The sequence below is a fragment of the Camelus ferus genome, chromosome 5 (assembly GCF_009834535.1).
Source record: "Camelus ferus isolate YT-003-E chromosome 5, BCGSAC_Cfer_1.0, whole genome shotgun sequence".
Taxonomy (NCBI): domain Eukaryota; kingdom Metazoa; phylum Chordata; class Mammalia; order Artiodactyla; family Camelidae; genus Camelus; species Camelus ferus.
In genome coordinates, this window is record NC_045700.1 from 41,287,467 (window position 1) to 41,304,961 (window position 17,495).

Here is a 17,495-nt window from a genome sequence, read left to right on the forward strand (position 1 = left end):
TTTTTCTCCATACCTTAAGGATTCTCCATCCCAGCGGGAAGTCCCTCTCACTTCCCTGTGGTGTAAAAGTGGCAGTCTCCAAAAATGACTATTCATTTTTGGAGCAATATTCAGATGGCACAATGGTAGGGGAGTCAAAATGACTCCAAAAAGGTAATTATGGGTTAATAACTCTCAAATGCACCGGAACCCATGCTTCTTATGTTTACAAGCAAATGTTCTAAGAAAGACCAACTCTGTTTTTAAAGTCACAAAGTACTTTGTCTTTAATTATATTAATAATTATATAATGACAGATCTTCATCCAATGTGCACTAAAATATCAAGCATTCACAAAAGAGGTTACTTACAACTTGAAGCAGAGACAGGTAACCAAGTCCAACATTGTCAAAGTTCACTTTCAAGTTTTTCCATCGCACATTTTGACTAACATTCATAAGCGCAAAACACTCAGAACGATTTTCAACTCGATTTGTATGAAACCGTGACCCATCCGTGGTGTTAATACACTCATAGAACTTGCCAGCAAACAAATTTACTCCCATGATACTAAATATTAGCCAGAATATAAGACACACAAGGAGCACATTCATGATGGAAGGAATTGCACCTATGAGCGCATTCACGACCACCTAGCATTCAAAAGAAAGAAAAGAACGATTAGGATTGGTAAGAATGTTACATGGGCAACATTAATGAAACACAATGCAGAATTAGATAAGTTAGAAAAGCCACCCTTAAATGTTTAAGGCATCAAACCAATCAACCAACATGTATTTACTGAATGCCCACCATATTCTCATTAGTGTGCTAAGCAGGAAAAAATGAGACAAGAGCCCCACAATCAGTGACTTTACAAAATACATGAGGATCTCACAGTGAAACTATTAGCAACAATACAAAACAAATAACTAAGATCATATAACAACTTAAAATGAAAAAATAAATAAAAATAATAAACCAAAAACCTGATATATGTAAGGTGAAGTCATAAAATCTGCATGCTCTAGAAAAGAAAGAAATTTATAAATACAAATGATTAAAAATGAGTAAAATGTACATTTAAAGGTTCACAGTCCTAGAATTACCAGTGTTAAAATTCTCTCATATAGAGAAAAGACTAATGTGTATAAACTGGATTTAAGATTGGGAGTCTTGTCATGGTTTGAACCCCTTAGACTGAACTGGTTCTGCCAGTTGTGTGAGATGTAAATTTGGTTAAGACCTTGGGACCTCTGTTTTCTCATCTGCAAAATGAGAGCAATCTACAGATTAATTATTCTGACTCTAGAAATGCTTTATATATATAATCCCTTGGCTAAATACAGATAGTGCAGGCCTCAGTTAAAACAAAAATGAAGTACAGTTTATCTTTAATACTTTCTGTATTTCTGCTTTTCAGCATTTCCACTATTATTGATCACCAGGGCCTCTTGCCACGCAGCGTTCCTGCATGGGGACTACTGCAGCATTTACCACTCTCCAGATTCTCTTAATTACCTCATCTTTCCAGACTTACTATCTTCTTACAGTTGAGCTATGGTCTGAATTTGAGTGCAAATATGTTAAGGATGAACTTGTTAAGTAAAGAGCACGTGCTCCCTCTCTTTCGCAATATATCAAATGGGCTCTCCAGACGTTCCCAAAAGGAGAGACATTAAGGATCTCTTGACTATTTTTGAGATTGTCTAGTGCAGGGGCTGGAAAACATTTTCTTAAATATTTTTAGGCTCTGTGGGCCGTATGATCTCTGTGTCAATTGTAGCAATAGATCATACATAAACATGGGAGTGGCTGTGACTCAATAAAATTTCCTCTACAAAACAGGCAACCAGCTTGTGGGCTTTGGTTTTTGACCCCTGGGCCAGAGCAACAGTGATGACCCTGGGGTCCATGGACCTGTAAAGGTTCCATAGGGGCACGAAATTATATGAAAAACATTATGGCTAGGATTTCTTTATGGAGAGATGATTTATACTTTCATGAGATTCCTAGAGTGTACATGATCCCAAAAGGGTTAGGAAGAACAAGATTAGAGAGCAGAGTTCAAAGTGGTCAGCTCTTATTCAAACCAACGTTGTCACCCTCATTTCCAGCTATTCTCCCACCATGCTTATCACCTAGGCATGCTGATCCTTCCAGTCACTATTCAAACACATCTTGCATAGTCAACTCTGTCCTTCAGCAAGTAGCATCTCAGCCTGGAATGTCTACCCGCCTGTGACTTGGGGCCCACTCTTTCAGTCCCCGCTCCAAGGTCACCTCCCTGTGAAGCCTCCACGGACCTCCCCAGGCAGCCACTTCCAGCACTATTCCAGTAGCACTGTGCGCTTACTCTTTTACAGCAGATGTCACAGAATAACTGCTGTTCCCCCGTCTGTCTCCCCATGACCACTGTCCTTACTCACTCTTGGGATGTACTCTTTTATAGCTGACACATAGGTGGTGTTGAAAATGTTTGCCGAAAGACTGTGAGCAATGCTGGGTCTGAGGGAGATGGGTACATAGCGCCCTGATGAGAAGCCATCTGGGAAAATCAATAAGTTTAAGAGCCTCAAGCCTCAAAGGAAGTTAACTACAAAATGCCTCCAATCATGATTTCATTTATTCTCCAAAATGACCCTGCAGTGTGAAGAAACATCCCTGTTTTGCTTGCTTAATGAATGTAACTAAACTAAACTAAGATGTATTTTTGCCCCTCCAAATGTATTATATCATTCTCCTGCATCCAATTCACCTATATTATAGATAAAGAACAAAGAACAAACAGGATAAAATGATGGACTGGCTTAATCACAGAGGGAAGTATATTCTTTGATCACAGAAATGTGGTACACACTCTGCTTGAGTTGAGGCATCAAGTCATAAATTCTGAATAGATTGTAACATTCTACTAATGCTCAAAAAATAAAGTTAAGGAAACTTATTTTTCAATTCTTACTTGACAAAAAGTACTTGACTTTTACTTATGAAAAAGATTTTTGTACAATCATGATTTCTCTTATACACATGGGAGCCAATATATACTGGGTACACCCAGTAGAGGTTGCGGTCAGAATAAGGTTAGCAGGGATAATAATGAAGATCAGCTGGACTAAAACATGTCTAATATTCACCTGAGGCTTCAGACTTCTGGGCCCCATCCTAGAGTTTATTATTCAATAGATCTGGGGTGGAACCTGGGAATTTGCATTTCTAGTAAGTTTTCAGGTGATGCCGACCACACTTAGAGAAGCAGTGAGCCAGACTAACCTGCATGTTAAACTGCTCAGAGGCCACAGGTAGAGAGGCAGTCAGATAAATAAGTTAAGTAATACGAGGAGGATTTTATGTGTCTGAACATACAAGAAGGATACCCAGTTATGCCTGGTGGTGGACAGACAAGGCAAATTTAAATTGAGGCTTAAAGAAAGGGTAGGTGTTTGCTATGCTGATAAGTTAAGGTTGAGACAGGGCAGGGCTTGCATTCTTGGCTAAGAGAACAGAGACATGAGAAAGCAGGCATACACCTGGAGAAGAAGAAATTCGAGGAGAGCAGCAGCAAATGAGGATATAGACTTATTAGAGAAAAGAGGGTCATTGTCCTCTGTGTATTTTATGAAGAAGTTGCTACTAGATTGCTAGTAGTCATTACTTATCTCATCTCATTTGTTTCTGTAAAACTAATCTTTTTTCAGACACTATGCAGCCTAGTGCAAATGAAGTAAACTCTCAGAGCCTTAGTTTTCTCAAATATAATTTGGAGATAATTCCACTATCACTGAAACATATATTTTAAGAATGAACCTAGAAGCACTGGTCACCTGATGCTGTCGTCTTTCATGACTTGTATATGAGAGATGTTGTTAGGACTAATAATGTCCCCTTCACCTGAATTTCCTAACATGGTGAAGATTTTCATTTAAAGGAAAAGTCACTTACTTGGATCACTGCCTAACGGTATAGTATGAAAGAGACATTACTGTATTTACTTTACTCTTTGTTAAACAATATGCACTGAAATACTGTGTGTGTATGCACATGTATACACACTTAGATAAATAAACAGACCAGATATACATATGTATGTATACACATGTGTAAACATAAACAGTCCATAATTTCTAGATACATTTTTTCATATTTTATACTTCATTAAAAATATGAATATTATATTAGGAAGTTTGGCATTTTCTTACCCTCATTCCTTCAAATCGAGATAAAGCTCTTAGAGGTCTTAAAGCTCTAAGTGTCCGAAGGGATCTGATGGGGCCAAGATCTGAGTAGCCAAAAGCAGCTGCAACTAAAGTAACCAAAGAAACCTGCAAGACAATAAAATTTTCATTAATCATTTCAATGAAATAATACAGCAAGAAGAGAAAAAGTCAGTTTCAAAGATCACTAAGAGCAGCTCAACAAGAACAATATGATTTTATATATTTTATATATAATATGATTATATATAAATAAATCATGTACACTTGATTTTAGATATAAAGTTATCTAGTCACTGCCTAAAAAAATGGGTAATATGGATGCTTTTTTAAGGAAACAGATTTAAAGGAAAATTAACTGAAATAAGCAGAAATAATAGAAGGGAAGTAAGTTATTTCTTACATCTGAATAAAAATCACACATGCTTTTCACACTTTGTAGCCAATGGTTTTGTACTTGCCTGTTAATTCTGAACATTTAAAGCACCTCTTAAAATTTCAATTGGAATAAAGCTCAGGGCATAACAAAGTGTGTGATTCTGAAGCTAAGTCATAAGAGTGAGGCATTCAATCAACCGGATCTAAGTTCTACTATAAACCTTATTCAAAAGCATTCTGAAGACTCATGATTTTGAGATGAGGCAAGTTCCCCACGAGATTATTCTGCCCTACAGTTTCTCAGAATTAACACCAAAGATCTTCCTAGCAATGATTAATGGAAGAAAAATCTCAATTGTACTGAAGGTCAGGAGAGTAGGTGATCTCACTGGCTTCACAATCAACACAGATGTACAAGATCTTCATCATGTTAGAAAGACCCTCCACAATGACTGTAACCAGTATCCAAAAGAAATCTGTGTTCTTATAAATTATGTCAGAAGAAAGAACATGGACAGAAGTAAAATCAATACACATTTTGGTAACAGATCAATGAGCTCTTCCATGACCCTAGATCTGGATCTATAAATGCATTCTGTCTCTGAGTAAGTTTCCAGTTAAAATATCCATCGTTTCATACTGTCTGCAGCAGGAGGCAATGCCTAAGAACAATGTCTAGAATGCAGTTCCTTCATTAGAAATTAAGTAATGATTGAAGATTCAAGTTTTCCAGGGAAGATAGGGAACAACTCAAGAGTCAACTTCCTTATATTTAACTACTGGAGGAGTACAAGAACTTACTCCTCACGAGTTCATTGCTGGTGCTATCAGAGACATGTGAACTGATTTTTGTTTTGTTTTTTGTGGGGTAGTAACTTTATTTGGTTTATTTATTTATCGGAGGTACTGGGATTGAACCCAGGACCTCGTGCATGCTAAGCATTACACTCTACCCCTGAGCTATACCCTCCCCCTGAACTGATTTTTGAATCAGGATGTGTTGAACTATTTTGTTCTCATGTAGTTACTTCTAAATGTCTCACTAAGTGTAAGATTACTGTCTCTTTTTAAGTCCTCATGATAAATATCCAGCGTTACTAATTAATCTTCATATCACTTTTAAATTCACCCAGGCTTTCAGGTCCATTATTTTCCACTTAAGTATGCTTAAAAAATTATATGTACTTTTTAATCAGAATAATCAGTGTTCCTTTTTAATCAGAAAAAGATAAAGTTTTAAAATGTCTATTGTAATTTGAATAGCCCCTAAGGAAATGGTAAATCTGATTTCCAAATTACTGTTAAGTGAATGTTATGATATGAATATAATACATGCACATTATTGAGAAAACTAAAATATAGTCTGTAACTGAGAACATATATATGTGTGTATATATGCATATATTTGTTTTTCTATGTATGTATATATCTGCATATGCATGATATATACCTGTACTGATGAATAATGCTCAATCAAATAAATTTCAAATAATCAGAAAGCTCACAGAAAAGAAACACGTCCATCTTCTAAATATAAAACCAGATTCATGGTTCTGAAACCTGAATATACACCACAATCATCTGGAGGGCTTGTTACAAGTTTGCTGGGTCCCAACACCAGAGCTTCTGATTTAGTAGGTCTTGAGACGGTCCTGAGAATTTGCATCTCTAACAAGTTCCCACCCACATGTGCCAATGCTGTTGGTTCAAGGATTGTACTTTGAGAGCAATTATGCTAGATACATTTCTTAATTTTTGAGAAATTAAAAAAAACTCCCCCAAATCTGCATGCCTTGATTTACATCTCTATCAGCAAGAATACTGAGTGTAGTTTTGCTCTCTTTGCTGCATTATAAAAACATTATAATTTAGACACATATGTACATATATAATTTATTTAGCTTTTTTCAAAATAAATATTTCAAATTGAAGCTATGTAACTTCCCTGAATTCTGCATATTACATACTCCTAAATATTAAGAATCATCACTTCAGATTTTCAAATATAGAAAAAAATTTCCATTATTAAAAAGCCATATCTCTTTCTCAACTAAAAATAAATTCAAGTCTTCTTGTAAACTTTTTTCTTAATCTGAGGGATGAAAATAACTGTTTGGGATAATATTTTAAAAGGTTTTTGATTATCTTAAATACTTAATAATAATTTTGAAAAGACCCAATCATATTTACAGGTTAAAAGAGATAACCTATATTCCTTCTATAATTTCTTCTTATTTTGGTTAGCTTTTCTTTAAAACTATTGTATTACAAAAGTATTCATTTACCATTTATTTTTCTAGGCAGTACCTATATATAAAAGTAAATATATATAGTAACTATATATAAAAGTAACTTATATATTAAAAAAGGTAGATCAAAAAACAATCAAATATGAAGTCATTAATATAAAGTATCAAAAATTAGATTTCTCATAGAGGAAGCCTGAGAGAACATAGGAGATATAACGTATAGCTACACCTCGAAAAAAAACTTTTTGCACATTATCTATGTAAATAATGTCAATATACAACAATAGTGAAGCTTTTTTAGAACACTTATTTATAAGAATAAATCGTCTTTTAAAATTTACTCAAAAGTACCTACATCGACAATTAAGAAATCCAGCCAACACCAGGCATTGGTGAAATAGATTTTGTAACCATATGCTACCCATTTTAGAAGCATTTCCAGAATGAAGATGTAAGTGAATATCTTGTCAGCATACTCCAGGATAGTCTTAATGGTCCTTTTCTTTTCAATATATATGTCTTCAAAAGCCTGTGAAAATAACATTCAAATTTCAATTCATGTACAACTTGAAGCTTATGATTCATGACAAAAACAGGAAATAAAATTCTGGTAACGAAATCACTGAAATATAATACTATTATGGGCCAGCTGACTTTCTTCTGGTTTACAGCTACTGTGTAGCACTGAGTTCTCACCTTCTCACTAGTGCAGGCGGCTGGTCACCAGAGGTCAAGAGAAAGAAGGGGCAAAAGAATGAAATTACTTATAATCCTCTAAAGGAACCAGGATCTCTGACACTTTCAGGGATTTCCATTCATCTGGCTCCCCTTTTATCTTCCTTCAAATTAGATTAAGTCCTAATAATTTAAGATATGATTCCAGGGTCAGCCCCTCTTATAAATTCCTCTCACCCTGTCCTCCTTGGACCCAGCAGCAGGAGTTAGAGCCTCTCCTTCAGCTCCTTATATGCTGGTGCATTCCCAGTGCCTAGTGCTGGGTCAAAAACACAGAGGGAGGCAAGGAAAGGTTTGCTAAATTGATGAGTGCAGTAGCTTACTAAGGCTACAGAACACAGAGGATGGTTTCTTCCTTTGAATTTTGCACCAGTATTTTATCATTCATTAAAAATGTCAGCTTTACAAATCACTGTGAAATTCATTCCATGAACGGGGCACCTTTTAACACTTCTCTAGGAACTTTTAGTAAGTGATAGACAGTGATACTGTGCTCACAGCCACAAGGTCCTCGGAAAAAATTTGGATAGACTTAACGAGTTGAGCTCACTGAAGCCTTTGAAAATGATTGCTGATCTAAACAGGTCTAAAGTATTAGATTTTCTCTTTCAAGTTTAAACAAGATTCTCTTGTTGGAGAAAATGAAAGCAAAAGGACCTGTATCCTTAGTGGTTAATACTGGACCACCTGTCCATAGTCATGGCCACGTGCCATTCTTATTCTTCTTCCAAGTTCTTCTAGCAATACGTAAAAGTGATCCTTAGCACTTTTTGCCAAGTGTTGGTATCATTATTGAAGAAACAGAGAACTTGGGATAGAGAGAATGGAGAGACCTACTAGGATGCTGAGAGAACGTTCTAGCAGCTGGCAGAGGTTCTCAAAGCAGCAGAGCTGAAATGTAAGAACTGAAGCCCAGAGCTCAGGATTTTCTTGCCTCCCTTCTCCAAGTTCTGGAGGAATCAGGCAAAAGCTACCTAAACAGAAATTCTGTCAACCCCTCAGTCCTTGAAATGAGACAAGGAGGGGGCTTTGATCACAAAGAAGAAGAGCACACCCTGCTCCAGCTGGAGCCAGAGCCTGAAACAGGGTTCTGCCTGCAGGGCCTCCACCTTCAAGGACTAATTTTGTGGATGTGGGAGCAAGGAGACGAGGAGCTTACTGTGTGTGCTCTGCCTGACTTGGGGGCATGGGCTTCTCTGTCACTCGTTTTGGCCACCACTCATTTCTTTCTATCCGGTGTGTCCTCCACTTTCAGAGGAGACACAACACAGTGCAAAGACATGGTGGCTTTGACTTTAGACTTCAGTTATGACTCTGTCATTTACTAGCTTTGGGACATTAAGCAACTTTTAAAACTCTGCCCCCAGTTTTCTTGTGGGTAAAATGAGCAAACTACTGTAATCTTACTGGATGATTGAAAATTAAAGATGATCTCTATAAAGATCTTGAAACACAGTAAGTATGTATTAAATTGGAGCTATTAATCTTTATTTATTTTATTATTAATTAAGGTATCATTAATTCATTACTTTAAAAATCTCACTCTGTTAGCAAACTTCCTGAGTGAAAACACCAGTTTCTTGAAAGATCTCTCCCTTTTCTTCCTCGTGTGATTTATTTGAATTTCAGTTTTGAGAGAACCCTTCCCCCAAAATGTCATCTTCCTTTTTAGACATTTTGAACAAGGGATTATTCTAAATTTTTAATTTTCTTGTCATCTCCTTTCTGAAAGTCTCAGTCATACATGTGACCCAGCATGACTCATCAACTTCTTTAGTTATGAAGAATACTAGACTACAAGGAAGGCAGTGTCTACCTTGTCAAGGTTCCTACTCCCATTCCACTAGAGAAGGAGAGCAGCATTTTTCTTATTACATCTTCTGTTTTTGAGAGAGGAAATTTGCTGGAAGAGGCAATGCACTGTGGGCCCTGAGCATCTCTGCATGTTCTTTTTGGGTATGCCAAGAATGCAAGGCCCTGACTGCTCTTTATCCAGGTCATTTCTCAGGGGTGTTTTTGCAATAAGCAACCTTGAGGGATAAGGCAGTATCTTCTTCTGGAACAAACAGCATGGTTGCTTACTGCTTGATATAAAAGGATGGTTTCTCTAAGCTCAGTGCTTCTCAACTGTGATGCAAACCCACTGGGTATGCAGTTTTCATTCCAGTCCCTATGATGCCCCCATCGGACTTGGGGACAAAGGGAACTAACACACACATGCTTAAGTTCATGCTCCTTTCTATGCCATGAGTAATGAAGTCCTTTGTCACTGACTCGGGAGTCTCCCATCTTCTACCAGCACCCATGAAACAGTAACAGGTTCACTTCCGTAAGTAAAAGCAAATCCCAGACCCATAAAGACTGTGAGGAAACTTATAAAGTTCTGGAGTATTCTGTTTTAAGTAAAAAGGAATTTCCAGGGGTATCTCTAGCTGGAACTGGGCTTCTAATGGCTCAGCAGGAAAAAACAAGAAAAGGCTCAGGGAGCTTGTAATTCTCCCAGATCCCTTCAAACCTCATCAAAGGTGCTTGGTGCATGTACAAGAATGAGAAACCCATCCTATTCTCACCCTAAAACTACAGTCTATTTTCCCTTCTGCAAGATGCTTCATAAGCTGACACCGCCTGTCTTTGTCACAGTATTTCTAGTCACCACCACCCACCAACCCGTATTTGCTCTTCCTCCCGTGACACTGTCTACTGTTGGTCAACTTTTAATTTCCTGAATGGCTCATGCTATTTTATGCTTCATTCCCCTCAGGCTACCTTCCTGGCTAGAAAATTCCTATTCATTGTTCTAGATCTTGTGAAACATTGTCTACCTTTCTGAAATCCCAAGCAGACAACTCTTCTTACTCCAGAGTTTAATCATGTGATACTTCACTTACAAACACATTTCAGTTCTGTGTCACTTACTTGTGCCTCTCGCTTCCCTAATGCTCTCTGAGCTCCTTGAGAAAAGTACCTGGATCTCATCCATCTTTGCATTCAGGGCAGCAAGAATGATGCCTGGCCTGAGCTAAACTAACATTCTGTCCTTGGTACTAATCATAGGGATTAATTCTTAAGTAAAACAATTTGCTGTGATATTTTTGTCTTCCAACTCATTTATTAAAGACACTGACGATCAGTTTAATGCCTTAGGTGTCAGAGCACTTACCAGAGCACCACTGCTGAGCAGGATCATGAGAACAATGAAGCTTTCAAACCAGCTGTGCTCAACTATCCTGTAGCAGGTTTTCCTGATGTTCCACCAGATTCTTCCCTTCCCTGATTCTATGTTAACTTGGCAGCATGGGAATCTCCGTACACAACCTGGCAAGGAAGACATGCATGTAAAATCTGGATATTTAGAATAAATAAAATAATTAAAAAATATTTTTTAATGCAAAGCGTTCGCTGTGATAGTTTCCCAACCAAACCATTTTTAACACTTACATCTAAAGCTTCGAATAGTTTCAACTTGGATGCTGCCTTCTCTCAGCTCCTAATTCTCCATGGTGTTTCCTTAATACTTGTAATTTCTAACTCAGGATGTATTCGTGTTTTCTGTACCTCCCTAGTTTCTCATCAGTCTCCTCTACAGTATTTAAACCACCTATTTTTTTTTTATTGCAACCCTAATGCAATCCTAATCCTGATACACAGTGAACACCAAATAATTACTGGTGAATGAATGAACTAAAATCTCAAGACAAAAATGTATTTCAGGGACTTCTTGACAGGAATTCAGTCTACAATCTGGTGCTGCTTCAACTCTATTAAAAACTCCTTGAGAAACAGCATTCTAAGTAATATTTTAAAAACTAGTGTTAGGTTCTCTAATTCAGTTCAAAAGAAACAGATCTTGATTAGAAGATGCAGATGAAACTGTTTCAAGTACTATAAGTCACAAACAAATCTGACTTTGTAATCCTAGATGTAAAACATACTGCTATAAAAAAACTGAGGAATATTTTATTTAAAATTGTTCAGGTTTATTCATTCATATCTCCATCAAACATTTACTCAGTAAGCTTTTTACTCAGCTGTGTACATAGTTTCTTCTGCTTGAGGAATCTATTTTTGGTATCTTACTAGGCAGCTAGATATAGAAATAAATGACTATAACTGGATAAGGCAACTAAAATGACAACAAATATGTGGGGGTTATTTTGGTAGCGTGGAAGAAGTTCACATAACTGGCTTGCTCTTTGAGAAAGTGAGGTCAGAGGAGGTTTCCCAGAAAAGGTGGCGTCTCAGTTGAATCAAAGTGTTAGCCAAGAAGAGTTTGGGTGGAATTCCAGGCCAAGAAGCAGCAAAATGTGTTGTGCAAAGGAGTTACAAGCAGTTCAGAATTGTGATGACAGCAGTGTACGCAAGAAGTGTAAATAAATAATGAAGCAGAGAAACTGGTCAGATTATGGAAAGCATTTTCCCCATCTTAAGGAGTTTGGTTTATATCCTATATCCTAATGAGGAGTAAGTAAAGAGTTGTAAGCAGAGAACGATATAGGAGGATTGTAATTTAAATCAATGTCTCCAACAGCTGTGGAGGATAGGTGGCGTTAATGAGTTTGACATGCCAGTGAAACCTCTAAATACAGATATCCTATAGACATTTGGAGGTATGAATCCAAAGCTCAGGGGGAAAAGTCTAGGCTGGAAAAGAATGTGTAGAAATCATTAGCATATTGTGTTAGTTGAGATTAAGACAGTTGTTGACATCACACAAAAAGGTATTTAGAGTGAGGAAAGAAAGGGTCAAGTTTGGAACATTCTGGAATGTTACAGTAATATTAATTGCATATAAAATGCAATATTAAGGTACAGAATTCAGTGGTATGCTGGATCCAGTGCATACTGGCTCTTGCCAACTTACTGTTAAATTGTCAGGAAATTTCTCTAGACTGTTGTTAAATGCAGCTGTTATAAAGAATTAAATTGTAGGGGGAGGGTATAGCTCAGTGGTAGAGTACGTTCTTAGCATGCATGAGGTCCTGGGTTCAATCCCCAGTACCTCGATTAAAAAAATAATAAATTTAAAAATTAAAATTGTATAAACTTAAAAGTATAACTTACTTTTTAAAAGGTAACAAATACTAAAACATATTACTCTAACAATTTTACTACATTTTACTGTTACCTATGCTCTTGAGTATATTTACGTGTTCTCTCTGGCTGGTGGAAGTGTTACACTGTTGGGCTCCTGTGTCTCTCTTTCCAACTAACTCTGCATTTAGCAAAGTCACACCAGTGGTTTGAAATCAGCCATGGTGGGAATCTACAAAAGTCATCAAATACTATAAATCAGGGCTTGTTGATTTTCTGAAGTAGACCTAAGAAGGTGATGGAGAAAATTTAATAAAACAGAAAAAGTATGTCATGTTTGTAGTCATTACACTATGAATAGCACAAAAAATTGAGGAAAGAGTCTTTCATTATTTAAATTCTACTATCTGATTCGGCAAAGATTTGTTCACATCACTGATAAATGAGTAAATTCTCACATGTAGCCTCTTTGTTTCACTCTCATCTTACTGATTAACATAAATGAAAATACCAACCAACCTTCAGGTGAAAGCTATACTTGTTCATCAACTGCAATCATTGTTGTTTATAAGTACAAAATTTTGGCAAAATTCAACAAAAGCATTTTGCGAGGACTAATCAGCTATATGGAATGTTCAATGAAGGATGTTGATTATATTATTATTTGTAAATTGTGTACCACATATCCTTTATATCAGTAAAATACATGGCAAACTGATGTATGTATAGTACTTTCTTTTTCCTGGAGAACTGGTTGGTAAACATTTACATGTACACCATGGGGGCAGATGAAAGAAGGGAAAACCCTGGAGGAGGAGACAGAGCAGAAGTGGGAGAGACACAAGAGGCTGCGATAAAAGAAAAGTCAGGGAGGAAGACGTTTCATGAAGGACCAGTGAACAGAGCCATGACCAAGAGAGGGCCAGAGAGATGATAACTGAAAAATTTTTAAATTAAAGTTGATTAAAAAAAAAACCCACCAAAATTGCTTTAAAGAAAAGGAAGAATTTAAAAAGAGGAACTAAAGTTAATTTTTCTCTTAAAAATTTTAGGTGAAAAACCTCATTTGGAGGAAATGTAGAAGGTGAGAGGGGGCCAAGAGTGAGCAGTACTTTTTAGATACTTGTTTCAGAAGTTTACAAGTTAAGCACTTTAAAGTTAATTTCCTTTTCTATAAATAATAGATTTCATTAAAAATATTAAGCCTATCAAGTAATAACTTCACGTAATCATGAACTGTATGTCCTGAAACAACAAAGCTAGAATTCTCTTGATGAAATACATTTTTTGGACAATCTCTTGTTATGGCTTCTTTTATGATTCTACAGTGAAATTAGTTCATTGATCATTAATATGAAGTATCTCGTACACTTTAGTTTCCAGCTTTACAGAAATGTAGCAAGCTATGTTTTCTCCCCAAGTCTCTGGTAGTTTTGCTATCATGTGTATTTTATGTGTCCCTGTCCTTTCTCTCTGGAATCTTCTAAGTTCCCAGGAGGCTAAACTATCTGTATGCCCTTTCTTTCTGCTCACAGTACTTACTACCATCCTCTACACAACTTCATATGCAGGGACAGTTGACTTAGAAAACATAATCCCCCCAAAAAGAGATCTAAAATCATCTAAGCATTAGTCATGATCTGAAGGGTCACATCTCTGTGAATTCTAGAATTTACACAAAGATTGTATGAGAAAGAAAAAACAATAACAACAACAGAGTGAATTAAAAATACACACATGGCTTCATCTATCCAATGTTAATTACAGTTTACACAACCTCAGATCTGAAAGAATTTCTCTTCATTGTATCTAAAATAATTACTTCATATCTCAAAAATATTTAGTAAAGAAAGAAAATTTTATAAAATGATATAAGAAGATACTAAAAGAGTCAGGCCAAAAATTGACTCCCAGATAATCTCTTTCAGGGCAAAGGAAAACACTAGATATAGTGGAACAATTTAAGATGAATTTTTTTTTTTACATTAACTCAATGCTTAAGATTTTAGAATTTATCTCAAACTTTAAATGAAGATCATATGCAGAACAGAATCTATCTGCCTTAAGTATAATTACCAGAGGAGAAAGTTAGTTCTGTGGTCAAGAAGATTTTATTATTTAGGATTTATTTTTGTCAACCTTAACGTGGAAGAGAAATATTCTTCTTATGACTGAGGCACAGAAAGGTACTATACATACTATACATTAGAATTAGAAAAGTAAGTAAATTTTTACGTGAGATAAAGATTCATAAATATTGCCCTCAGGATTTATCACACCGCAGAGAGTTTCTCTCTTATTTTGAGGCAAGCTGCCTGCCTGGCTTTTATACCAAGGCATATCCCAAGAGATTTCCAACCTAGCTGGTTAGCAACGTTATCACACCTTCTTTTTTAAAAGGACTATTAATTAAATGTAAACATAACAGAGAACCTCTCAAACATTTTAATGGGTCCCCGTGGGTAAATGCTATTTCTTTTGGGTGGTTTCATTAATTTACTCTCATGATATATTGCATAAAATCTCTACTGGGTTTCATCATGTTAAGCTGATGCTTTCAAATAAAAAAGAAACCTCAGACCTCTTCCAAGACAGTTTCTCATTAATAAAAATATAATAACATGATCAGTATAATTAATGTAAAAATTGATTAGGAAAATGAGTCTTTTTTTAAAATACCTCTTAAAAATTTCTAAAAGCCTTTAAAACAAGTATTTGGTCCACATTTTCTTTCTTTAAAAAAGACAAAAATAGGCACAAAGGAGTTGGTTATTGTGTTATTAAAGTTAGAATTAGTTATTTTCTAGGAAGTTAAACTCAGAACCTTTTAATAGAAAATACATTATTTTAAGGAAAAGAGTCTATCCTTCTCACACCCTAATCCTGATTTTGTGATTTACTAGTTGTATAATCCAAAAGCAGTGTAATATAAAATGAAGCAGAATCAAAGAGTCATGTCATGTTCCTAATTACACAGATTGCGAAGACATGTAGCACTAAGGAGAGAGCAGGACAGTGCCAGATCTGGGGTCCAAGCCTGAAGTCTTGAATTATAAAGCTGATGAAGCAGAACTAAGGAAAGACATGGCATATGAGGGTGGAGAAAAAGGTAAAGAGGAACAAGATAGATGCAAATTAGTCAAATGATAGTCATAAAGTTGAAAAGGATCAATATGGATGCAAGACAATGAACCACAAAATCATTTAAGCATTTACTGTCACTGAAAACACAACTACTCTGATTTAACGCTCACACTTTCTTTGACTTTCCTGCTACCTTTCAGGTAACAAAAACCTCTGGAGGCCAAATACTGCTCTAAATTGGCATTGGTTCAAGCTCAACTCCTGTCAGCCAGTCATGAGTTGATTAGGGTCATCTCGCTACAATGACAAGTTCCTGCTTTCTCATCCTGACAAGTCCACTCATTTGTTTTGTTTAATTTAATTAATTAATTTATTTATTTATTTATTTTGAGAGTAATAAAATTTAACATACAAACAATGGATATACACTGATTGGGCTTAATCTAAAGATGAACTGAGTGTTCTTTCTAAATACTATGACTTTACTTTTTTTTTTCATTTTGAAGTCTTCATGTGGAATCTGTACATTTCCAGTTTCTAAGGCCCCAAGTTTGATGAAACACATGATGAAACCCTTAAATGCCTTTACCATGAACACTTCTAAAGAAACTCCATATGTTTTGCTTATGGTACTACTTTGAGCAAACACAACTTTCTATTAATTGGGTGTCATACTTGTTTGCTTCACAAAAAAATGAGATTCGGCTTGTATTTAAAGAAAATTTATGCATCCCTTGTAGCTTGCTGATATCTTTATTTACCATTTTGTTTATTGCTTGAGTGTTACAGGAGACTGGTTGAGAAACTCTTGGAGAATGAAAGCAAGCCAGTGATTCCTACAAAAAACACTGGAGCTGAGAGTTTAAGCTCATGAGTAGATCATGAATCATTAGGATCAAGGCTTTCATAGCTTCTAGGTAAGACTGTTAACAAAATATTTTAAAAACAATAAGGAAAGCAGAAGGAATGGAAGACTGAGCTAACTAATTTATTAATGTTATCTCATTTAATCTCCTCAACATTCCTATGATATGGATATTGTTGTTAGACCCATTTTACAGATGGGGTATCTGAGGTATAAGATTTTAAAATGTGCTCAAGGTCTCAATGGAGTAAACAGTAGGCCAATTAGAACTCACATTTTTCATGGTCCAAAGGTTGTGCTCTAAATGACTGCATTATATTGCAGCCCTACTCTAGGTTTGTGTTTTTACTTAGATGATACAACACTTGCTTAGAAAACACTGCATACTTTCCTAGATCAAGTTCAAAGTTACTATTCTGAATAAACACCTTGAAAAATTCCAGGGATAGTAAGAAGTTCAGTAAGGCAGAAAGTGAAAAGGAATGAAAAGAGGTATTGTTAGAAAATAACAGATTGAGGTCAAAAGTAAAAGGATTTTACATGTCAAGGACTTCAGATTTTATCCTGCCAATGGTTCTGAAACTTCAGTGTGCATCACAATCCCCTAAAAGATCCTATCTCCAAAGTTTCTGATCAACTTATGGTTTTTTATGATCAACTTATGATCAACTGACTTAAAGTCTAGCTTGAGAGTCAAGATAAATTACGACATTACTAAACTGATAAAGACTGGAGGAAGCTGGAGATTATATGGGGAAATCCCATTAAAGTTTGTTTTGAACTTATCAAACTTAAGATGTTTCAAGACAACAGGTGGAGATGAGTAATAAGGAGCTCTAGGCAGATCTGAAACTCGAACAAAGTCGGGGTAAAGATAAGGACTTAAGAGTCCACAACAGACATGGATGCTCAATCCACAGACACGGATGGAACTGCTTAGAGCTAGAAGAAGAAAAGGAG

At 36.0% G+C, this 17,495-nt stretch overlaps 1 protein-coding gene across 2 annotated transcripts in view; it reads right to left on the reverse strand.

Annotated features, from left to right (window-relative positions):
* Positions 1-17,495, reverse strand: part of SCN9A (sodium voltage-gated channel alpha subunit 9) — a 122,490-nt gene that overhangs the window by 11,586 nt on the left and 93,409 nt on the right. For both annotated transcript variants that reach the window (XM_006180690.3, XM_032479613.1), the window contains exons 19-22: positions 10,716-10,870; positions 7,176-7,349; positions 4,179-4,301; positions 351-632 (exon numbers count right to left, since the gene is read on the reverse strand). In XM_006180690.3, coding sequence (XP_006180752.2) covers positions 351-632; positions 4,179-4,301; positions 7,176-7,349; positions 10,716-10,870 — 734 coding nt within the window. The remainder of the gene's footprint in view (positions 1-350; positions 633-4,178; positions 4,302-7,175; positions 7,350-10,715; positions 10,871-17,495) is intronic.